At 41.0% G+C, this 26375-nt stretch overlaps 1 protein-coding gene across 2 annotated transcripts in view; it reads right to left on the bottom strand.

Moving 5' to 3' along the window:
• Positions 1-26375, bottom strand: part of LOC118824768 (WD repeat-containing protein 70) — a 67878-nt gene that overhangs the window by 1248 nt on the left and 40255 nt on the right. For both annotated transcript variants that reach the window (XM_036595155.1, XM_036595156.1), the window contains exons 11-17: positions 22184-22283; positions 21509-21593; positions 21200-21338; positions 15048-15148; positions 14588-14667; positions 10273-10389; positions 8469-8631 (exon numbers count right to left, since the gene is read on the bottom strand). In XM_036595155.1, coding sequence (XP_036451048.1) covers positions 8469-8631; positions 10273-10389; positions 14588-14667; positions 15048-15148; positions 21200-21338; positions 21509-21593; positions 22184-22283 — 785 coding nt within the window. The remainder of the gene's footprint in view (positions 1-8468; positions 8632-10272; positions 10390-14587; positions 14668-15047; positions 15149-21199; positions 21339-21508; positions 21594-22183; positions 22284-26375) is intronic.

The raw sequence follows: 26375 nt of genomic DNA, 5'->3' as shown, positions 1-26375 counted from the left end.
GGCCTGGCTTCAAGGGTAGATTCCGGTAACCCTCTCCCGGGCAGGGTACACAATCTCGTGTCGCCTAGTCAAGGAGGATTTTGGATAAAATTTGTCTCGGCCTTCCCTCCAGACTTGTTCACCTTGGGAGACTCTACCAGGAGCATACTGCTCCAGACAACTTGGCTCTGAGGATCCCTAGACCACAGTTCCCTAGGCCCCAATCCAGGAAGGGTTACTGTGACCCTATCTGGATTTAGTGGTTAAAGATGATGATGATGATGATGATGGGTTTCAAGTATCGAAATGTCTCCGAGCAGAAACAAAGCTGGATCTAAGGGCAGGTCTACTTCTAAAAGAGTAGTGAGCAAGGAAGCTGTCACTTCCCAGAGATGCTTCACTAGAAGACACTGCCAGAAAACATGAATAAATGTTCCGAGAGCATCTGAAGAGCATTTAGAGCAAAGTGTAGCAGTGGAACAATTCACTTGGAATGCCCGGCAAGAGGTTACATAAAATTAGTGTGCCAGTTTATTAGTGTATCAGCTGATGGGCAAAGACTTTCAGATGAAGAAAATAAAAAAAGAAATCGGATCCCAATCCAAATCTGACTCATCTATGGCTGGGTCACGAGCAAAGTGTTAGAAATAACTTCGTTATTTGTTAGTAGATATCATGCCCCGGGATAAGAATGTCTACTTCAGACAAACGCTGGCCTGATCATTTGGAGGTCGTTGGTGTTTTACTTCCATTTCCACAGCTGAAAAAGTTCTAGATTAAACTCCTGTGGAAGACCCATCTTACTGTGACAACCATACAATGTTTTTTTCCAAAATGTACACCTCTGTACCTAGATGTTCCTTTGCACAAGAACTTTTTAATGCTACAGTTACTACCAGGTGGTTCAAACTGAAAGTTTGACAGATAATAACTAAGAGAAGTGGGACTTGTTAGAATTTTATGGTAATCCAGTGGTCAACATGGCTCTTTCAATCTTCCCGTAAAGCATTTTGTAGACTTGCTTTTAAAAGAAGCTAATTTATTATTATATTTATAATGCAGGATATAATCCAAACGTCTGAGTGTGTTCCTACATCTGTTACAGCGTTTCCGCTCAATGAGGAAAATGAACATACACAAGTAGGTGCCTTGACAGATGACGGCAATATAGTCGGCCTGAAGTTTGAAAAGCGCTGGGAAAATGCTGGGAACTGCTGTTACTACTCTAATCAAGAAAGACTTGCCAAAGCTTCTGGGAGAGCCTGAATAAGGCCCTCAGTGAAGGAGATTAAGAGAGAATGTTTGGGGGAAGGAGTGGTAGAAAAAGAGACAGATAGAAAGGGAAAGCAGGAGTGATTGAGAGAGAGACTGAGAGAAAGGGAGAGAGCGCGATAGGGAGGCAGGGGGATTAAACCATTTCCCTACTTTCATCACTCTATTCAGCACAGTGATTAAAATGCAACATCTGGTCCTGGGTGAGTCATGGTGGGGACGCAATTTCACCAGAGAAACGGGTACATAATAAAGAGAATGCACTGAGAACAATTGTGCCGACACCTCAGAGAAACCTTCAAGTTTTAAAAGCTGGACAAATGCTCCACATACAGACCAAAATTTGTTTCCCTCACCTTATCTTAGAAGTGCTGCAACAGGACAGTAATTAATCGTATTGTGATAAAACACATAAATACACTGCATAGTTTTATGAGGATTTCGTGGAAATCATCAGTACTGAACGAACAATGGCCAAGTGCCTGTTTCATAACAAAGAGAGCATAATTAGCAACATTTAAAAACAATTTAAAGTATAACTCAAAACTGCTAGCCAGTACATGACTAGCAAACACACACTTGAACAGTTGTACACACACAAAATTATAATATTTTGCATTAAAATACTAAAGTTTACTTAATTGCAGAAAATACATGTTTCATTAGTGACAATTCTTTAGATAGGATCTGCCTATGGAGTAAAATTCTTTGTTTTGGAAGTGACATGGAAAAAGTGGGACAGAATTTTTTGAATTACTTTTTTTATTTAAAAATTAAACTCCTGATCTATCTAAATCTTTCAGCTTGAATTTAAAAGGATTCAAAAAGACCTTTAAAAAACGTAAAAGTCTTATTTTCTCAAGTGTAAATTTAGGGGTTATGGTTTGGGACAGACAACTCCCAACACAAAGTCCCCTCTAAATTATGATTTTGATTATGAAATTATGATTAAACTAATGCAATTAATGCCTTGAGTTTAAATAGATCATGACATAATCCTTGTAAATATATATGGTCTGAATACTTAATTGTTTTTTACTGTGGGACTGCAGTTTGAACTAATTTGATACAAAGGTCCATATGTGCATGTATATATAGTTTTTTGTATATACATGCACACCCACCTTGTACCTACATTTATTGCCTATTTTATCAGCTCCACTTACTATATAGGTGCACTTTGTAGTTCTACAGTTACAGACTGTAGTCCATCTGTTTCTCTGATACTTTGTTAGCCCCCTTTTACTTGTTCTTCCATGGTCTGGATCCTCACAGGACCACCACAGAGCAGGCGTTATTTGGGTGGTCATTCTCAGCACTGCAGTGACACTGATGTGGTGGTGTTGTGTTAGGGTGTGTGTACGAATGGATCAGACAAAGCAGTGCTGCTGGAGTTTTCAAACACTTTACTTATTGTCCACTCTATTAGACACTCCTACCTTGTTGGTCCACCTTGTAGATGTAGAGTCAGAGACGATAGCTCATCTGTTGCTGCACAGTTTGTGTTGGTCATCCTCTAGTCCTTCATCAGTGGTCACAGAATGCTGTCAGCTTGATATTTTTGGCTGGTGGACTATTCTTAGCACTGCTCTGTCTGATCCACTCATACCAGTGCTACCACCACGACACTGGTGTCACGGCAGTGCTTTAATACCTACTCTGCGGTGGTCCTGCTGTGGTGGTCATTGTACAGCTACAAAATGCAATATGGTAAGTGGATCTGATAAAAGTTTCAATCAGTGTAAAGATGTACCTAATAACGTGACCAATGAGTGCACAAACATCCATAAGGAAAAAAAAAATGAAAACAGAAAAAGAAAAAAAAACAAAAAAAACAAAAAAAAACACATTACTGATTAAATCTACTTTCAATAAGACAAAATTGAGCTGACAAATAAAAAAAATAAATACAACTAAAAACATAAATTTAGGTTTTGTCGTCTACTGTAGCCACGAAATCCAGCGTCCTTCACAATGGAGAACGGCTGGACATCTAAGGCAACGAATTCCAGATTTTTTTGTTTTTTAGTTATGATATGCATTTTGGAACTGTCATTCATGATTTTTTTCTCATTTAAAAAAAAACTGTGGTTAAAGATGGTGTCAGTGATGGTGTCAGTCATTTCGCTCTGTTTCTGTAATTTTGTTGTATTCTACATTTCGAGCAGGATGTTGCATTTTCATTAATAGTGTGGTGGAGAAGGTTTTGGGTGTTTTACTCCCTTATGATGCTCAGCATGAAGAGTTATTACAAATCACTTATCTAATGTCCCACACAGAAAGCAGCAAAGAAGCAAATAGTTCCACAAAACCGAAATGTTCACTGTTGATCTACTACTGCTCAAACTGTGAACATGTGCAGGAAAGTCAAGGGAACAAACAGCATTTTTAATCATTACTTTTCATTTTCATTACCAAACCATTTTTAAGTTTTACATTTTGATGCTTTGTTGCAGGCCAACTTAATCTTTGCTTTTTCACGAAAACGTTCAGCTGTTTTTCTCTTTCAGCAGCCAAAATTTAATGCATCCTTAATATTTTTTTTAATGTGGCACTGCTGATGTATTTTGTTTCAACTCACCAATCTTCAGAAAAAGAAATAACGTGATGCATTTCGTGTATCTTGAAAATGTCTTCATAATCGTGATGTTGTATTTTAGCCTTAGCGCCCACCCCTCCCTTATCTTTAAACACTGTTGGTCCTGTAAAGGGCAACAGTGACCTCACCACCTGCTCTGCGTAGTTCAAAGAGATTACAACCCTGCATGCTTCATGGAAGCACTCAATTAACCGCACACTAATGCTAGCGCGTGGTCCGGTCAGGTCCAGCTGCCATATGCCACACACCGCTAGGACCTAGAGATGGAGTGTTCTCCAATGAGATCATCGAGACCACTGGTGATGGTAACTAGCAAGGAAGTATAACCGAGGACACATCGGGGGAAAGACATGGTATGTGTAGTAGCAGAAGCAAAAGATAGCAGTGACACAGGACACAAGAGAAGGTATGCGGTTGACATGCAATCACTATCCAGGTTCTCGAATGTCTGCTGCATAGTATTTCTATGTGGGCAGGTCTCCGAGGTTATGTGTGCATATGTGTGTGTCTGCGCCTCACCAGTCTGCTCTCCGACACCTGAGGAAAGCAATTAAAGCTGCACGACAAAAGAAGAAACAGGATCGTTCGGCCATGGAACCCTTTTCTGTGCCAAAGTGCTACAATAGCTCTTGTTAGTGTCAACAGTGTCATTAGCTGTAGTAATTGAGGGATGTGTGTGGACGAGGACGTGCTACTCTAAAAGGCTGCGCTCCGTTGTAATGATGCGGATAAGGTTACAAGCTACCGTTCATACGTCAGAGTCACCAACAGTAGCCTATATTTCAAATTCACGTCTCTGTTAGGCTGCAACAGAACATGTAAACGTCTGTGTCACAAAATTAAATTATAGCACACTTAGGTAATCCCATGGATTACTCAAATGTACCACACTTGAATTTCCATTTTCATTCATCATAACGTTGAGATTTACATAATGACTTAAATGTCAAGGGCTTTAAAGCAATTCCCATTACATTTTTCAGAACTGAAAACACCTGCTTTGAGAAAGCGGAAGAACACAAATCAGAGTTTTAAATATTTGTCTTAACACGGCTATTTATGTTTTCCAAATAAGTTTTGTGTTCCGTTTGTCAAATATGCAACCGTTCAAAATTCAAGTTTGTGTTCACACAGCCCACGCTCTTTTAAAAGATTTTACCCCTTTAGTTTCTTTTCTTACTTAATTTTCCTCCTCCCACAACAGTTTTTAATCTGACATGCAAGAGCCATCCATTTGTGACATAATCTCATGAGACGCTCATGAAAACATGAATTAGCAGAAAGTAACACAGTGAATCGATTCAGCAAAGTACAACCCCAGTTCCAAAAAAGTTGGGACGCTGGGTAAAATGTGAATAAATGTAAATAAAAAACCGAAAGCAATGATTTGCAAATCTCATACACCCATATTTTATTCACAATAGAACACAGAACACATATCAGATGTTGTAAATGAGACATTTTACCGATTCATGAAAAATATTAACTCATTTAGTATTTGATGGCAATAAAATATGGATCTATGAGATTTGCAAATCATTGCATTCTGTTTTTATTTACATTTATTTACACTTTACACAGAGTTCCAACTTTTTTGGAATTGGGGTTTTACATATTAGTCCAGCCAAAAGCATGTTTAATTTGTTTGTATAGTATATTTAATGCTGTATGTTCAATATGTTATATGTTTGATGTGTTGTGTGTCACTACACAGTAACCGGCACTACAGTGGAAGATTTAATTCAGCGTTCGGGGCAATGATGGGCCAGTTCAGGTCAGTGTTAGACAGAGTTTTGTTAGTTTCTGATTTGATGGTGTCGTTCAAGTTGGTTTCAGACAGAATTTTGTAAGAATTGGGTTCAGACTCAAGATGCAACGTTGTGCCTCAGGTCAGACTCGGACGGAAATTTCTCAGGAAGTTCAGACCAAAACTTAATTTGTAGTCTTATATTTTTACTCTTTGTTGTCTGCCAATTAAATCTGCTTTTTTCAGTCACAAATTTCAGCTGTTTGCCCTTTTCAGTGGCTGAAATTGTAGTGCAGCCCTGCTATCAAATTTCAGAAAAACTAATACTGTGAAGCAAATCAGGCATTGGGAAAAATGTCTTTCTGCATTGCTAAAACTAAGTTTAAATCACAATGTGATGTGTGTGTTACGTCAGACTTCAAGCCCTAATACAAAGTGCACAAAAAAAGAACCAAAGCTGCCTTCTAGGGTTGTACATCTCTGACTTCTTACATAATTTGATTCACTGAAATTACAGTTCTTTAGTAAAATGATTTGAATGCATCATGAAATCACAAATTTTACCATAATTCAATTTGATTACACTACGTACACAAACATGACAGAAGGAACAACATTACTGTGCAACAGTTCCAAGCATCTAAAAAATAATACATAAAATATTTGCCTGTGCAAAAACTCCATACATTACAATAAATACAAACAAATAATCCACTGTGATTTCCTCTCCTCAAGGAAAGACACAATTTGTCTAATCAATCCATCAAATTAAATCAAATGTGCTCCTCGTGGAATTTAACACATCCATTCGATGGCTAGAGTGCAGCAAGAAGTCACAAACCACACCTGTGTTCTTTTAACTATACGCTATTCATCAAACCAACATGTTAAATCACTTTTTGAAAAACAATTCTTGATACATTTTACTATATTTATGTTTATTTGTATTTATTAGTGTTTTGGCAAGAACTGTATTTGCACAGTAGTGGAATACATAAAAATAAAAACAATAAGCTTTTTTATTTATTTTTATGGTTGAAAATAGAGGATTTTGGCCAAAACAATGAGAGAACACTATCAAATATTTGAGTATATGTAATATAGCGATTGTAACTCCCCACTAATACAGCTTACAAAGGGTCTGATCTAGCTCTGCTATCTGTTACTAATCAGGCCTTGTCAGGGTGTACTCTTTTTGGACAAGCTGGTGGGTGAACAGACCACCTCTGAAAGCAGCTCCATTCCTTCATCCCAGTCCAGGTAAACATCCCGTGGAGGAAAGAGGACGAAGAAGAGGGGGAGAGATGGAGAGATAGCAGGCTGACAGCTTCTTATCAGCCAACGCTCCGGGAGAAAGCATTTTTTCAGTTCTTTTGGGAACTAAAAGCTACCCTCTTAACTGTGATGCACATGCCAAAAATGTCAATACAAAAACCAAGACAGGTGCCTTTGCTTATAGTCTGCAGTCCCACATTTTTTAACGATATATAAACAGAGCATAAAATTAGGGCTTCGACAGCCATTAAAATTCCAAAAAGTTGGAAAAAGGTCTTACTGAAACACCTATTTGGCAAAAGACGCAATTTTCTCCACAAACGAGCCAGTGCACTTTGATTAAAGGGGGATTCCGGCCTAAAACTAATATTTAACATGTACGTTGTCATGGTATGCTCTACTTTGCAATGTAGCATTGTATTACAATTTTACATACTGTTTTCATGTTTTCATGAACATGTTCTGTCCTACTACAATACCCAGCTTACAGTATGCAAATACATCACATAACAATTGAGAATCCCTGTGGTGCCAACCAATCCTGACTGCTAACCTAGCCAGTGATCTACAGGCTAACGAATACAACCAAGCTGGTAATAGTATAACTCTTAGCTTGGTTGTTGAACAAGATTCAAATGTAAAATGCCTGTGGAGTTCAGCATTACAGTGGAAAATTTGTAATATGAACCAAACTCAGGATAGCTAGGTAGCCACCTTGCTAACATTAGCTTTTACAATGCTGTCCTCCTCATCTATTTCTGTCACTCAAGTCATCTATTCTGTCCGTTGTAACAGCAATTAGAAAACAAGCAAGGGAAAAAAAAAAAAGAAACGTAAACAGCCTTCCCTCAAAAACCACCCTAAAGATGTTGTAGTTCCTACAACCCTTAAGACACATCGTCCAAAGTATCTTTTCTTGTTTTTAAACCAGAAAATCTCGCTCTAGAGACTGATGCACCGCCGTAGGAGGCGAGCAGACAGGTTTACAATATGTAGCGATGGTTACATCTTTGATTTTGGCCAGCGAGTCCTTTAAAATAATGAATCCAGTGAGAAGTCTGTAAGAAACATGTCACAAATAAGCATTTTAGAAAAACCTGACAGGCCTCTTAATCTAACTAATACTATTTTCCATTTCCTCCAGATGACCTTTGTCTCTACTACAGCTCAATCTGCAACATGAGTCATCTCAGGTAGTCCTTCAAACCTGCACAGCTTTTTAAACATTCATGCATCAGTCAGCCAAGGTGTGACAACAGGGGTACGATACGCAGGTGCAACCTGAGAGGAGTCACGCACACATGAGTACATACACACACACACATACACACACACAAACAAACATGCTCCCTATCACACACATTCAAACACACAAAGACCCCTCAGCACACTCCAGTTACAGCAGCACTCGTCTACATCACTGGCCTCGTCTGCGTGAGGGGCTCCATGTTGCCTTTATGCCTGCCAGGTGGCTGTTTTTTTTCCTGTTTTCCTAAGACTCTAATCAGAGACCTGCCTGTCACTCTTTTTTCCTATCTCCTATCTCTTCACCCTTACCCTGTCAGAGTGATGTGAACCGACTGCGTGGTTACTTACTGCTCATAGGCCGGGGCGACCCAGTACGGGTTCTCAGCTGCATCTTTGGCGTGCCGCAGGATGGCCTCTCGGGGGTTGCTGTCGTCCGTCTTGTCCAGTGCAATGTTCTTCACGATGTAGGACGACAGGGTGCCGCCATGGGCTGCCACACGACCTCCTCTGCCTGCTCCAAAACAGGAGAAAGAAAAGGAAACGTGAGGCGAAATGCACACCCTTCTGAAACGTACAAAAACAACTCAATACTGCCTTAAATTAATTCGTTGTATAACACTCAGGGCTGGGCAAACCGGGCCTTCCTCCTTCACATGTACACGGGCCTAAACGTTAAGGAAAACATCCTCCCCCGCACAGTGAAAGTGTATTTATGTTGTAATTAAACATAGGATACACAACAATCTGATGGAGGCACAGAGATGGGCTGCTGGGTTCCTGTTCCATGATTAGGGAGCTGAGTGAGAACCCTCTGGTTAAAACCGTAGCCCGGCAAAAAAAATAATTTATGTAATTATCGCGTCTGTAGTCCATCAGCAAAGACTAGTTTTGTGTCCGAGGTTTAGTTGTGCACTGGAGTTATGAGGCTAAGTTAACAAGCAAGGGAACTTTAGAGCCTACAAACTGCCTAAATCAACACATACTTGCTTTAAACCAACTGAGTTGTTAAGTAATCTCAAATGGACTATCTGACATACTATCTACAAACACAGACAAAAATACAGACATAATTCAGAATTCAAGATAATTATTCCTACTTTTGATTGCTATACAAGCTACTTTTGTTCATTTTTACAGATACAGATTTATTATTTATTTTATTGCATATTCGTATTCATGTGAACAGCCCTACTTCAAACAGCTCTGGTCAAATTACATTAAGTGAAACACCTCGAACCTAACTATGCAAACAAGCTTCAAATTCTAGTGCACAGTTTCTATTTATTTGCCAAGTTAAACATTTTAGGAAAAAAATAAAACATGCAATTTAAAATGTGGCACTTTTGCACAGGCCACATTTTAGATTTTATTTTTTTCTGGTTGATTTGTTAAACTGTTGATTTCAGCAAATCATCAATAATCGCATATTAAAATGTGCATAACTGTGTTCTCCATAGAGGATGTGTTAACTTATTTTCATTTAGAGAATCAAATAAAAACATGTAACACACTCAAAATATTGCATACGATTATAGATATACCACTGTACACCAAGTCTGAGATCCTGATATAGCTTATAGCTCCAGTGTAAAACTAAAGAATGATACTCAGTACACAAAACATTTCTTGGAGGATGGACCATCTAAGGGGAACATTATGTAAATTTGCATTTGTTTTTTGTTTTTTTTTTACTTTCATCATCTCACTTTAAAGAGAGTTTGTGGTCCTGAGGAGGGCGGCCGTTCACCACTACTGACAGGACATGGAAAAGGTCGTGGAGGCCAGAACGCTGTCCCCGCAGTCAGCTGGGAGGGGCTTCCCGAGTCTGCGTCTCACTTTTTTTTTTTTTTTGTGGTTCTGTTCTGAAGGCTGACTCAAACAGAGCAGGGGAAGAGCCAAGCCAGTCCCTGCTGGTCCTCTGCCAAGTCTTTAATGTAATCTTACAGTGTGTTTACTTAAACCCGCAGTCTCAATCCCACAGAGGCCAGCCACAGCAGCCTCGGATCTGGAGGAACTGCAGCCAGGCGGGGACATAGCGGCTGGGGCCCGATGGGCCAAATACTTGTGTGTGTGTGTGTGTGTGTGTGTTACATCAGGGTTGGGGTTGTGTTGGTAAGGCAAAATCCACCATTTGATGGGGGTTTTACATCACCTGGACCAGACACAGGCGGCTCGGGCTTATGGGACCTCACAGGGTCGAGCCGGTCCTTCTCCAGCTGCTTCCTGGTGCTGCGCTGTCTTGCCTCTCGGAACATTGGCAGTGCATGGGCTAGGGAGAGAGAGAGACACACACACGCACATTATATATACATACATACATACATACATACATAAATGTACATAGGAAAAAAATAAAACATGCAATTTTTTTTCTCTCCACCATCCCTCTCTCTCTCTCTCAATGGCCCATCATTCCACTTCTCCCCTTGAATTTTCCATGGCTATCTGGAGATGCGTCACTCAGGTCAGCCTATCACGTTACTGCACAGTGAATCAGCACTTGTTAAACTGTGTGGTAAATACTTTGGTTGTTACTAGTGATGATTTCAATAATCGATTAATCGGTTCATTATAGTTTTGATCAATCGATTATTTAGGAAAAGAAAATAGTGCAGCCGGTATTCTGTCAATGTGCAAAAGGTTAAAGCACCTTATAAAATTAGAATTAAAAAGCAGGGCAGTAAACAGGTAATTCGCTCAGAAAAACACTAAGAATACAAATAACATTAATACAATAACATAACATTTTGCTATAAACCAAACTGACCATTGTTTATTCAAAATACATAAAAACTTCAACAGTAAAATATAGGCACTTGTCGTAGACCTTGAAATATTACATGAATACTTGAAATATTCAAAATGTAAATGTCCCCAGGTGCTCGGTCTTTTACACCCACCTATTTGCTTGAATTAGACACCTGGTTTTGTTTTTATTTGCTGCAAGTTCATTAATCTCAATTTCTGAGCTGATGTTAAGTGCTTATACTGGCTGAACTGCAGTTTGTTGTTCGGCGATACGACTGGTGTGAAACTGTGTGGAATTGTGTAGAACTGAGGTTCAACCGCTGTCCTTTAGATTGTTGCTGGGGTAGGAGAGTCGGAGTACACGTTACGTTGCAGTGCATGCTGGGGCCGGATAAGATTGTGTGTTGTGTGGGCCTTGTGTTTGACATATGGGATCTAAAACCAGCTTTGGGGAATTAATACTTCATTAAATTAAATGATATTTGTTGATTTTACAAGCAAAACACATTTATTGCTATAAAAACAGACACACACACACATTAGTGTTGCTGTGGTGGCGAAATCTCCCATCTCTAAAACGGTGATTTTACATGACAAAAGAAAAAACTTTCTTAAATTCGAATGGAATCTAACTGATTTATATGATTTATATGGATTTAATGGATAAATAGGATTTTGAAGTCATTTCTATTGGTCCATTCATCTCAAAATATTAACACAGCGTAAAGGGCAGCTGACATTTTCAAATTCTGCACAAAAAAAGAAAAACAACAAAAATGAAGACAAGTTTTTGTTCCAGTAACGACGGTATATAGATAGAAGCGAAGAGAAGCAAACCAAAACTCACAGACGTAAAGCTCACTCCAGAGCCTCTAACTGAGAAGGATGTAAAGTGAGTACTACACCCTTGAGCTCCATCATAGCAACCAGTGGGGGTTGTAAAGCTCGCTGTGTTTTTATTTACCTTTGATTAAGGTCTCCCGATTTCACAGTGTGTCAAACACAACCAAAACACATGACTGTGGGAGCTTGTGTTTGGTGCGTGCTTGTATATGTGTATGTGTGTGCGTTGCACTCCGGGGTCACAGGGAGAAACTCGGAGTAGGAAAGATGAAGCGATTTTCCATTCAGGGGCTCTGTTGTCACTGTGCAGTGTTAATTCTTCTCCTGCATGCTACATTAAGCAAAAAGGTTACTGGTGACACATTCAATCGTTCTTTTTTTTTCTCTCCACCATCCCTCTCTCTCTCTCTCAATGGCCCATCATTCCACTTCTCCCCTTGAATTTTCCATGGCTATCTGGAGATGCGTCACTCAGGTCAGCCTATCACGTTACCGCATAGTGAATCAGCACTGGTTAAATTGTGTGGTAAATACTTTGGTTGTTACTAGCGGTGATTTCAATAATCGATTAATCGGTTCATTATAGTTTTGATCAATCGATTATTTAGGAAAAGAAAATAGTGCAGCCGGTATTCTGTCAATAACTAAACATTTAATGTCACATACAAAGTTTCTTTAAACATTTTAAAAAAACATGGATTTTTCCTCCTTATGCATAATTCTCTTTCAAACAAAAAACACCTTCCCTATCCTCAAAATCAATCTGTATTGCCCTAAAAAAAAAAACACTTTAACTCAAGGTGAGAAAAGCGTAGAAACAAAGGAACAACACAGGGAGCAAATCTTACATGGCAGTCCTAGTATTATTATGGAGAGGGTCTGATTCTCCAAAAACTTTGCACTGCTATTCAAATAACATCTCATCTAATGATAAAGCAAAGATGAATGAATTAGCTTGTGTGGTTGGTAACATCATAATCAAACCTGATTTTAGCATACGAAGCAGCCCAGCTATCAGCCATGTAGGACCACAAAGCATGTTCCCCACTCGTCAAACAGCAGCAACTATGCATGCAACGTCAACGTTTCCAAAAACAGCCGTCCACATGAAACACAGAAAACGTTTTTTAAATCTCCACCCTGGAGAGCATTTTCCAAAAGCTCCGTTTTGAGTGAACTAAAAAGGTAATAAAATTTGGAGAGCGAATGTTTTAAAGAAACTTCCATGTCGGAATCAATGAGCAGGTCTGTGTGAATTAGCGCACTAGCAAGGAATGAGTATAATTTAGCAGAGCAGTTCAGATGAAAACACAGCTCATCTCTTCAGCCAACACTGTTTATTTCACTAAACTAAAACAGTTTGCTGAAAAACAGACAATGACATGCTGTTTTTAAATTTTGTCTATATGTTTACTGTGGTTTACTCACCATACTAAGCATTTTGCCATTCTCTGTCACGAATATGTTACTTCAGATCTTACAGAAAACAGTCTTTTAAAACAATGGTAAAGTGAAGTTTTCCCCACAGTTGTGCATAACACAACTACAGCCTCCCTCTTTCATACAAGTGATGTAAATGAGGAGCACAAAGTCATAACAACCAATCGATTAGATTCAACGATTTTTTATTATTGCCATTATCAATAAGGTTGATTAGTTAGGCCTAATTGTTAGCTCTGATTATTAGTGATCAAGTAACCTATCAAATTATTTTGATGACTAATCAAGCAATTAGAAATAATAGTATTCTAATAATAATAATGCCATAATAACAATGCATTAATTCCTTGTTATTGAAGAGCAACATGCTGATGCAGATCCTTGAATTCCACCCCCCCCAGTCCTTTGGAAATACCTGCAGAATCGCTTGTTATGCAGGTTCAGCTAGCTTTTATAAGAGGCGGCAGGACTCCCAGTGTTGTCTTTTTTGTAGAATGTTTTCAAAGTGTACAGACAGAAAAATGCCTTGGACTTGGTGTGAAGGTCCCACTATGCTAAAATTGTCTGTAAAAAAAAATCGTATAGGCCTTAACAGTCCAGCCCCACCCTCAATCGCTATCGACTATCGGTCGATCGCCTTTGAGCACGATCGGTGATCAGTACCGGCCCCAGCAACACTGATTGGTCCATCTCTACAAACAGTTGCTATGTTCTGATTCTGACTGCTAATCACTAACCTCGATTCAAGAAGAATGGGGAATTGTAATCGAATAATTTTTAAAACTGGGTAATCATGACAGCCCTGCTCAACACTACTATGAGCGCTGGAGATTATCCTTCATGGTATACACAGGGATGGGAGTTTGACGGTTATGTGAAACTGAAAGGAGTTATGTACAGATTGGGATGAGGGGATGGTACCAGAAGATCATGCAGGTGGGGAGGGGAGAGAGCGTTGGGGGCAAAGGGCGTGTGTGTGTGTGCGCGTGTGCGTGGCACGCTCTGGCGTGAGTGAAGCCCTCATGGCAGGCGCGTGGCTTCTGGAGTGACGGCCGCTAATGGCATTGTGCCCTGCGGGTGAGGGACCGTGTGGGACAGCAATCCGATGGAAAGCACTCACACAGACACACACAGACCCGACTGCGGCACTAATGGGCCTGTGACAGAAGTGAATGGAGGATAACGCCTCTGAGGGCGGAGGGCAGCACTATTGTCTACCCAAGCTGCTCTGGCATTACGTATGATAGATAATGTGCAAGTGAGTCAGTGCAATTAGTGCAAGCATGTGTGTGCATACATCAAAGGCAGGCGTGTGCGCCTCTATTTGTGTGTGTGCGGTTTGTGAAAGATAGCCCAGGCTGTCTGGCTACTCGCCCCTGGCCTGTGAACAGTGTGGTAAGTGTGAGGTTTGCTGGCTGGACTTCTGCGGCACTCACGGGTGATGATGTAGTCTTGCGTCAGCGTCTCGGCCTGCTTCTCCTTCCTCTTGTTCTTCACCACACATAGCTTAGCGCCCCTGAAAAGTCCAAAAGGGGAGGATCTGAGTGAAGATCCGATCTCTGTAAATTCAAAAATTACCCTACGACTTTAACTATTACCATGCAAACATTGATTTCTGCAAAAGAGGCCCTGGCATCCCCTGCCCTTAGTAATCATTGCTAATGGACTCGAACAGGACAGTTTAATGAACAGCTTCATCTGACGGCCTCCACGGTTAGTTCATCAGACATGTCTGTCTCCACTACTCTATCTGATCCTTCCTGAAGTAATTACTGAGCTGTGAGTCACTGGGTGAGCATGCACATGCACAGAGCTATTATTCCTCTTTGGAGATGTGTGAACTGTGGGAGAAAGAGTGTCTGGCCCAGGGGGAGGGGACACTTGAGCTCACTGCACCTCTGACTCTTGACTGGGTCGTAGTAGACCTTGGCCAGACCGTTCCCTGTTCCAACCATGATCTGGTTCAGCTTCGGATGCCAGAGACAGCGAACCACACTCTGGAGAGGGAGAAAGAGACAGAGCAAGAGAAAAACAGAAGGGGGTGGGGGGTGTTGAGGGGAGTGAAAGAGAGAGAAAAAAAATTCATTTGGGACAGGAAAAGGAAACATACGGAATGCCGAGGAAAACAGTGAGCAGAAATTAAGATAAGGGAGCACTTTTCTGCAGAAGGCTCTGAAATGTACGCCAGCTGTATCTGCGCTGCTGAGCAGAGGTGAGACTGGACTCTCTTCTCACTAAGCTCCAGTTGACTATATTTGGGTGTTGGGTAGAGGCCTGGATCTCGCAGTCTCTGTGTGACAGATGGGCCACTGCCAAGGGGCATGTGACCGTGTGTGTAAGTGAGAGAGTGAGAGAGAGAGAGAGAGAGAGAGAGAGAGAGAGAGAGAGAGAAAGAGAGAGAGAGAGAAAGAGAGAGACGAAAGAGAAAGAAAGACGGACACACAGACGATGTAGTGGGCAGGAAAAGCTCTACAGCTATGAACGTGATGGACTGCATTAAGATTTGAATAGAAGGAGGGTGCATGGCTACTCTTCTTTGCACACGTCTTCAACTTGTTCCGCAAACAGGAAACTGTTCATTTTATATTATAAGAATGCCCGACCGTGGAGAACCAGAGCTATAAGACCAGGCTATATTTAGTGCATCCCACAGCACATTAAGGCCAAGTACATTAAGCTATATAGGAAATCCAGGGGGAATGTATCATTTTTGTATAGTAAACACAAAAGTCAGGGACAGATTCGAGTCTGTATGGCTTCTGGAAAACAAAGTGCGGAGAAGAGTATAATAAATACTTGTGAGGTGGACAGAATGGAACGACTCATTCCAAACAACCTTAGTGCTGGTGGAGTGTGCAAGGGAGAAGCCTGTAGATCAACAGAGACCTGCAGGGGCAGTAGGGGGTCTGCAGCAGGGAGAAAGCTGCTTAGCGTCCAGCTGTTGAGGTCTTCACCCAGCCCTGGACAGTCAGGGCTCCCTCTCTACCTCCAATCCAGAAGCCTGTCTCCATTAAGCCCGCGTGACCCAGAATAGGGCTTTAGACCCTTTATCACCGTGCCCCGCAGACCCTTATTTACTTAACTGGATGTAGTGGGCTTAATCCGTCCCACTGCGCATGTGGTGGAGTAATTGATTATTTAGAAAGATCCAGAATGAGGACTGAAACTTTCCTTATGCAGAAATGCCAGTAATCCCTTTGTAGTACACATTGCATCACAGCTCAAGACTACACGTTTCATTTTCAGCACATCTGCACACACGATGAGGGAAATGTGTGAGTGGCATGTGTATGAGGAAAGCTCGATTCAAACTGTGCAACAACAGATGTCTTACAAGTTTTCTGCCTGTCACATGAAATAGGGCCAATAAAGTTACAGTCAAATTTGCTGCAGATATCATTTATGTTCACATGTGTTGTATTCCACATCATATGATAAGGATTCTTTGAAAATGACCACATTGTGCTGGGGACTTCAAACAGCACAATTTAATGACGAATTGCTGTTTGTGGCTTTTTAGACATACATTATAGTAGTGGTCACATTCTGAGATTTGGGCCTAAATTAATGACACTGTCAGTCATAGACTGTCTTTGGGTGTAGAACTATATCAACCAATGACAAACAAGTCACATTAAGCATTTTAGACCATGGCAGGGCTCAAGAATTATGTCTGCCCGATTGCCCGGGGCAAGTAAAACTCATGTCGGGACAGCAGCACGAAAAATCACTTGCCTGGTTGGGCAAATTCGTGTTGAGGTGGGGGGATGCACAAACTCAATTCACTTGAATATTTAACCCCTAACCATGCAAAAATGGTCTTATCCATTCACGCATCGAGTCAACACAAACCAATGGCTCTGCCTGGTAGCCAGTACTGTACTGGCTTAGAATGTAAGGTATTTGCTAACTTGCACATGCAAATGCTAACGTTAAGATTTTTTGTCAAGATCCTTCAAAGCATCCATGACAGCCAATTCTTAACTACTGCTTTTGTTGTCCAATCTGGAATTCTAGCTTTTTGAAGAGCCAGGTTTTAAAAATAACATGGCTTGCTGAAGGAAAGGTTCTAATATTCGCTGACTTGTGCAAAAAGAAAAGTGAAACAATACTGTGAGAATGCACACTTATTTCAAAAATAAACAACCGTAACTAAATAAATTAGCTTTCGTGTGCTCATTTATATTTGAACAATGCTTTAAAATACAAAGATTTGTGGTTTGGGACAGTGAACATTCAGGTCACTTGCCAGACTGAGCAAGTTGGGAAAAAAGTTAAATTTGAACCCTGTATGGATTTAAAACAACGGCCAAAGAATTTCACAATTGGTGTTTTTTGTTTTATAATTGTGCAGGATACCTAAAAGAATATTTGTTCATATAGGTAACAGATCTTAAGGCATACGTTCTCCTTACTTTATTCGTCCTCCCTTCCTTCATCACCTTAAAACGGGTTTTAACCTGGCGTGCTGAATTTAGAAATAAACAGTGAAAGTACAGATCAGTGCATCCAAAAGGATGTTGGCTCAGCCAAAACAGCTGGAAGTAATAACCCATACTTTACCAAAATGCCACATGGTGGTTTGTCTAGTACATTTGGTCACCAATATCAGTAAAATTTAACAGTACTTGAGACCAATTCAATACCACAACAAATGCAGAAATGCCATTAAGCACAATTCTTTATTTGCAAGCTATATTATGAAAACCCTAGCAATTCAATGATCAGCAATTCAAAGGCTAAACCAGTGAGCTGAAGGTCAGTGAAAACTGATCAAACATTCTAAAACAATTACCAACGTAATAATGTTGGCAGCTGTTTTTATAATGTCGAGAAAAAGAACTGGCAAGTCCAGCGAGAGTGTATAGGGGAAAACATTCTACTACCAACAATCACATAATTTGATTGCGGTTTTGAGATGCACTATATTACCTTTATTACCTTGCTAACCTGCATTCAAATTCAAACCATTTCTATCGGCTCGACATTTTTAGACGGTGGCTCAAACAAAAAAAAGGGTCAAAACGACAATCTGTGCTGAAATCTGCATGTGGAATTTAAATTACTGGGCCTCCATTCAGTGACGTAAGCGACAATGTGAAGTCTGAACCAATCACAGTCAGAAGGAGGTCTCAGATCACACGCTTGTCAAGACGTCTATTTAGCAGCCACAGCAACCCGCCCCAAACCAGCCACACCGTTATGGCTCACAAAGATGTCTTTTTTTTTTGCTCTGAAACGTCTTCTCCTTTGAAATATACTGGTGGTTGCAGTGCTGCGGCAGCAGTAGCACTGGTTGCCAGTGTGGTTTTCTAGAATGCGTGCTGAGTTCTTTATTTGCAGTCAGTTAGACAGGATTGTGGTGCTGAATTAACTTGATACTACCACTACTTTACACAAAACAGAACAGTTACATTTTTCTACATTTTTTATGGACTTTGCACCAAGTGCTGGTACGGCTGACATCCCTATTTACATGTGCATCTCAGTTTGTAAAAAACTAAATAAAAATGAAATGACGCAAGACAGAAAAATTAGGTCTGGAGCAATGACAAGAGGAGTCACCAGCTCTAACTCGGCAGGATTTTTTGACTGCCGTGTGAATATCCAATCTTTTCCAGATTGAATTAGTGTTTGCGGGAAGGACACAGGGGGACATTCGGGCGTCCCCTTTGTTCTTGAATCTTTCCTAAACAGTGTGAGCTGTCTAGCTTGCAGGAGGTTTGTGTCAGGCCAAGTGTACGTCATAGAGAGGGAGACCATGAAGACACATGGGGGATAAAGATGAGTCTCAACACTGTGGCTAGGTCTGGTTATAAAAGAAAAACACACAACACCACACACACAGTGCGCAGCAGAGCCAGACTACCCTGAGAGAAAGAAGAGACAAATCACCTGTGCCTCGACCTCCGCACCAAAGATTAAGGCTTAGCTGTATGTCATACAGTCTGCCTTTAAGAGCAGGGAGAGGGAAATGGAGAAGCAGGTTTGTGTTCAAAGTGTGTCAACCATGAGCTGTGTACTCTAGTTCATGCAAACAAGGATGCATGTGTGACACATGGTGTGAGAATGGTGAACGTGTGGTCTGGACGCCAGCCCCAAGGGGCCCCTAGAAAACCTCAGGAATTCATCTACACCTCTAACCAACAAAAGGAACCAACCAACGGTCCAGATAAGACTCTGAGGCTGTCAGCAATGTTTGGACGAAGGTTTCAAAATAACACTGCGATGGTGGATGAAAGAAACATATTACTACCCTGTGCTCCGTCCTTCTGGGCTGTGTCAAGCATGGGCGATATGAAGGAGTCAAACCACGGAAACATCAAAGCAAAACACCTGCATCCTGTCTTAACAGAGCAGGATAAGCCTGCAACGGACAAGCTTTTAGCTCAGTGCGGCTTTATGCGGTTTGATTACATTGGACTGTATATATTTTTAGCATCTGCTAAAGCCTTTCCATCCTGGAGACAGAGACGACCTTGGCTTTATGTTATAATACCACCCTATACCCGGTGATATGTACAAGAACGTTCACTGCACTTGCAAAAAAGAGAAGTTCTGGCTCTCCAGGCATGTTGGAAAAATGGACAGCTCACCTGATTTCTTACCTTGTGAAAACGTGGGCTAAGCCAGGAGCTACCAATAGAGTATTTGCATAAGCTATCCTGGAAATGTGCCCTCTGCCTCCCCGCTTCTTGCCCAGAGCACGACCCTGATCCAGGGTTATGTCGAATGTTTACACCCACATGATTGGTGGCCCTTCTTTTCACAGGACCGCCTGGCGCACCACTTCATAAAAAGACAGCACTTAAATTCTTCAGCCGAGAGCCACGTTGGATAAACACGGTAAATAGCGGGCTTGTCAGGGTCGCTCCGGGGCAAGTCACCTATAAATAACTCTGGGAGGGCCTCTGAACGCTGCAGAAGCATTTGCACAACTGTAAACCTGATTCTGTAGATACAGAACATAAATGAGAAGACACACTTCGACACTGGATTCTCTTTGTTGTTGTTAAGGCTGCCAAGATGGGGAGCAGAGCACCAAGGTCGCTTTCCTCCATCAAGTCTTGCTGAAGATGAGCCAGACTGAGGTAGAAGCTATTAAGGCCCCGTCAGGCAGCAGTGCTATGACTAGAGATGACTAGAGTGACGGCGAAGTTCTAAAGCCAAAGCCCACTCGCGTGACAAATCTGTTCAAGAGCGCATTCCATCATGAACAGCCATGGACAGCCATCAAGCATTGTTAAGAGAGAGGGCTTCATGTCTTCTGCCCCAATCATCCACTCACTGACCTCAACAGCATCCTGAGATGTTTCACTTGCTTCAAACCAAGTCCCCTCAAAGAGAGTGTCATGAATTTCACTTTCTTGAACAGAGGAACAGATCGAGAGTTTCGTTTGTTCTATGCAAGTGGGAGAAAATCACTCCCCTGCATTAGCTATTCAACCATGACAATGGTACTTCCAAATAACTTTTTGCTTGTGCAAATGGTCAGATACCTGCCCTGTACTAAGTAGATATCACAATTCACAAACAAGCATCGTCAACCCTGCCAGTTCATTTGCATTTCCAGCAGCGAGAGCATGCTGTTCCCCTGCTTGGGTTTGGCTAATCTTGTAAACAGTCTTTCTCCCCAGCGGGCAGACCACAAGGTTTCATTTAATGGGATTTTTGTAGTATTTCATTAAAAAAAATGAGACTTTTCTCATTCAGATCACCCAGATAGGTGGATGAAAATATTTCACATTCCTAAACATACTTTTCCAAAGGCCTATACATAATTGAGAAGGGTGTTAAATTTAATTGAGGCAATCTACGGGCAGCTGTAAAGGGTAATAGGCAAGTCTAATCCTCTGAGCTGAATCAGCTCTAGTTAAATGGACGATTAAGAAATTAGAGTAAATCTACATTTCAATCTGTTAGCCATGACCTTCCTTACTAAGCACAAAAGGTAGGCTGTAGCACTTGGAACAGAAATATCATCTCAACCAGTCTGTGTTTATGGAAAAGACTGGTCAGAGCTTTGTGTACATGGCTGGCATACTTACCGCACTGGCCACCTCAATCTCATACACTTTCCTGAAGGACTCTCTGTCGAAGAAGACCAGTTTGCCATTTCCCTCTTCTCGCTTCACTGAAGTGCCTGTCACCAGGAGTTTATCATCAGGACTGAAACAGCAGTCTGTCCTGCGTTCAGATACACAACAGCAGGGGAAACATTATCACCAGCAACCCTCAAAATGGGCTAAATATATAAACGCTATACTGTGTGCTTTATTTGAAGTCATCATCAACTTTATGAACTAAGAAAGAGGAGAAAATGTTAGACTGCAAAGACTATAGACAACTAGGCTTACATTGGGAAATAGGAGGTCAACCCTGTGGCCACTTGGAGGGGCTTCTTGAAGTTGCGAATGTCCCACGTCTTTAGAGTGTCATCTCCTGCAAACACACACAAAATGGTATGAATATGAAAAGAGTAGAAAATCTCAAGACTAAGAACAATGATGAATGCCGAGATGCTAATCAAGTGACTAATGAGAACATTAAAGTCTTTTAGCATGTGATGGAATAAGATGTGAAAAACTGAAGATCAATTGTATGAGAGTGTGAATCAGACTCGGTGTACACTAAGCGGCCAGGCTGACTGCTCTGAGGTCAGACTTCACTCAGATGTGTCACACTGAAGGCTGAGCAACGCCTGCACTGGGGATCTCCACACGCTGACTAATGAGTCAATTTCAGCCAACGGTGGACAGCGGGCTCAAAGGAAGGTCTGTAATGCAAGCCAAAACCCAAATGCGTGTGTATATGTAAACCAATGGACCCTGCTGGAGAGCAGCACTCAACCTCTTCTTCTCATGTCACTTTGGTTTCAGAGAAAAAGACAAAACCTTCATTCTTCAGGGACAACGTGCCTTTTGTCGCCAGGGCCAGACACTGCAACCCCCAGGTTCTGCACAGTCATAGATAAAACAGCAACTGCTCCAGATTGACGGAAATACGAGGGTTGATAACAAATAGGATCTCACCTCCTCGTGAAGCCAGAGTTGTTCCATCATAGGAAAAGGTAAGGCAGGAGGTGTCAGAGCCAGGAGCATGGGCTTGGCGACAGTGGAACTTTGTGTGGACCTAGACAGACCAAACAAAAAAAAATGAATTGGATTTTCAAGTAACAGCTACAAACTTTCTTCATCCATGAACATATACAGCACATATATTTCAATTGTGACTCAGACTCAAGTTCACCATAAGGCTGTCGCCAAGTCACTTTTGTGCTATGTGAAGAGTTCCTATTCGCCACTTAAGTCACATAAAGGCCCTTTCATGCTCGATCACTTTAGGAGGCCATGAGGTTTCCATTTGCTGGAGGGGGAAAAACATACCATGTTTGAATTCAACCCTGAAAACCACCAAAGTTTTGGAAATGTTTGGACCTTTGCAATTCCATCACTGTTTTGATCTGGTAAAATCGAAAATGTCTGCCATCGTTTACCTTGGCCTTGACAGTCTACCATCTTGCTGACATTATCCTGTTAGAATTACAAAGTACCATCAATCTAATATCAACCTATATAACAAAAAATTGGAATCCATGTTCTGGAGTCAAGTGTAAGGTTTTCATTTACTGCTTTATGTTATTCAGCATAAATTTACTGCCGTAATCCTTGTAACCTATTCCTCTTATCCACACAAACAAATTACTTAAAGTCTGCAAGAATAAAGATGTTATCTTCTCCTGAGGAAAGGCCCTCACTCAACGGCTGCTTGAAGAACCCTGTCTCATGCCAAAGCTCTCGTCACTCATGGTAAAAATCTTCAGAATTCATACTCCGTTCACAGCTCAGGTCTCAGCGCTCCCTGCCTGAAGCAAAGAGCTTTCACCAGTGATCACCTCCTCATCACGCCATTGTGTAAAGAACCTGCACATAGAAAATGTGTCTGCATGTTGATGGTCATTGCAACTTGAGACATGGCCAACAGTCCCTGTCCTAGCTGGTGTTACTGCTGTCAAGTCAAGCAGCGATGACTGTGTGTGGTCTAGTTCCATCAATGCACATGGACAACAGTGGAGCCCCATGGTAGGAGAAAGACCCTGCACTCGAAACAGCTGGACCCATGTTTATCGAAGTTGGGATGGTGATTTAAAGCAGTTAGTAAAAGCCTCTATTCAGATCCATCAATAGCTGTGCTTGGGTAAGGCTCTGCAGCGTTGCATGTGACGAGATGGACACGTGCCTTATGCCACAGAAACTGAGTGGTATTTCCCCCATGGGACAAAATCCATAAAACTCACCGCACAGCCTGGCAGCTTTATGTCCAAGTGTGGTTTTATTCGCAGGTTAAAAACAGCCAATAAAAATGAATTTCATTTGCACAGAATGGCACATTTATAGATCATAGAGAGGGACAGGAATGGCAATTTTGTCTCTGGGGAGTGCTGAGTACAGTAAGAGTGTGCTTGGTGTTTAACACCAACACTGTCCTCCAACTGACCGAAGCTCTGAGAAACCAAACCAAAACCACTTTCACATACTAAAAACTGAACACGCGAAGCATATAAACTAAATCATCTGTTAGTTATCAACTCCCACTATTCTGAAACATAACACACAGAATAAACTTTTTTTTGTCTATGCTCCCTTTCAACACAGACTGGCGCATTATCTGAGGAGCAAATCTGACCAGGTGTTCTCAAGACGGGCAGGAAAATCCACTCAGTGCCTTCTCAGCACCTAGCGGTCTGTTTAACATTTGACTCTTTAGCATTAGAGAGGGAAAATGTGCCAAGGTCCACAGATCAAGAGAAAGGCTGAACCTACTCCAAAGCCACATAATAAACATAACCCTCCATCACTTTCTAACAACCTAAACATGTTTCTTGCTTTCTTTTTCTGCTTGTAACTAGTGAAGACATTGAAGATCTGTTCTGTGTGTGAACCGTGTATATAAAATGATATATATTCTGAACGATACAGAAATATTTCTCAGTTTGTCTCTCCCTGGTGCCTCTATATGGCAGGATGCAGTGGATAGCATACCTACACTAAGTGCAACCAGACTGCATGCATAACACGAGACAGACAAGAAATATCAGGGAGGTTTGGCAATGAGTCTACTCAAATGAATGGACACGTTACGAGACACTGCATATGAAAATCATCATACTATTTTACTAGTAGCATAATAAATTAAGACTGATAGAAAATAAAGGCAGCTTAATGTTAAATGCATGAGCAGTCTTTGGGGTAATGAGGGGGAGGAAAAAGAGAAGGGAAAAAGATAAATGAAATGAGGGGATAAATGATTGGTTCAGAAAACATTTTTACAAGGTCCATTACAATCATAAGGGTTTTTATGAGCTGACATTGCTCATGTTTAAAGCCTGCAACATATTATCTGGGAAAAAAATTAACAGGGCAAGAAAGCTACCTTGTTTTTACTGAGCACTAGGACTGTGACAACTAATCATGTAAAATTGATTACTCAATGAAAACAAATTAACATTCACTATGAATTGACTAAGTGATTAGTGATTAAACATGGCGCCCAAAGCTATGTTCAGTGGACCGATATTGATCCACAAGGGTGCAGTATTAGCCCACAAATCAAAGAGAAAATCCAGAATATGATGGTACATAATTTGGTATGATATCATAAATGCAACTATGTTAGTAGTTACTAACTGCCTGTATATGCAGTAAAAGATTTTGCTTGATGAGGTCTAGACTGAAAAGCTCAGCAGACAGGCTAACAGGCTACTCCAATAATATTCAGAGTTAGGTTGTGGTAACACTGGACTGTGGCCTCACTATTTTTTCACTAGGCTGGAGCAAAAACAAGTTGAGTATGGGCAATACTGTTACAATTAAGTTTGGTGAAAGGCTAACTTTAATTAACTAGCTTGTTTTTTTTATAACTCTGAGTGACAAGCGACATTATATTAACGGACAGGCAGTTCCTGTTAGCAAAGCTAAATTAACCCTACCAAAAGCAAACTGCTTTTTCCGCGTTGTGACTTTTCTCATTCAAGTGGATTGGCTTTTTTTTTTGCATTGTGTATTTTTTCTCACGCTCAGTGTGTCCATTGCCTTAGGCTATACCAAAAGACTCGCTGTAAAACTGGAACAAAGTAAAGAATATGCCACTTAAATGTCTGTTACAAGCTTCAAATGCCTCAAAAGTCTTAAGCAGAGCTGTAGCTTTAAAGCTTGTGTGGGAAATGAATGTACTGCACAATTTGCTTGGCACTAGCATAACACTGAAATCCCCATAGATTTCAGCCACTGGAAGTAAGTGTTATTGTAACAGTGGTACTTAGGATAATTATAAAACAAACATTTCTGCAATAAATACAACTATATACTGATTTGTGTGGCTGTGATGAGTTCATGAAATGACAGGATCAAAAAAGCATCAAAAGTTGCTCAAATTTTTTTTTCCAAGGGTGCATTAAAATGGCTTCAAAAGCATTTAATTACATTGGCTAATACATTCAGGCATCTTGATAATGCATACTTTTATTTCTACTGCTCTGTCTTGCAGTAAGACACAGAGCCTGGTAGATGAGCTATTCTACTGCTATAGTTTTTCAACTAAGGCTTCTGTTGTATCTTTTAAGGTATTTTGGATCTTTGAAAGGCTCTGCATAGTATGTTATTGTTCCCTTGAGCTATTTTTCTCTTGTTTGGTCTTTATTACTCCATTAATCATTTCAAATACTCGCTTAATTGTGGAAATGAATCGCTAGATTATGATAATAGCCACAGCATTACTGATCTCTATGAGTTATCCATTAAGGCTACTATAACAAGGTTAACTAAGAGACTGTTTTAGCTATGCTAAGATCTCGAAGCCTTGAAGCTCTCAAAGACACCATGCAAAAAGGTGCATCCCAGCTTGTTATGGCAATTCTAACCCTGCTTTGGGATCCATTTTCCATTTTTATTTGAAATATCGAGTGCACATTCCACAAGTACATAAGCATGTGTCAAGGGCACCAGAAGGCCGGCTAGCATGTACTTGGAGATCAAGGAGAGTGACAAAGAGACAGATATGTAAAGACAGAGAGGTGAAAACCAGTTTCCTGAGTCACTGGTGAAGAGGATGAGTGCAGCATTGTCACCCAGGTGATGGGCAGGGGTACGAAGCAAAAGGGGCATGGTTGTCAGCACTCCCACAGGAGCTAGCAGAGAAGTCATTAATGTGGAGCGCAGAGATAAC

Source organism: Colossoma macropomum, unplaced genomic scaffold, assembly GCF_904425465.1.
Source record: "Colossoma macropomum unplaced genomic scaffold, Colossoma_macropomum, whole genome shotgun sequence".
Lineage (NCBI taxonomy): Eukaryota > Metazoa > Chordata > Actinopteri > Characiformes > Serrasalmidae > Colossoma > Colossoma macropomum.
This window is presented reverse-complemented; position numbering and strand designations above follow the sequence as displayed.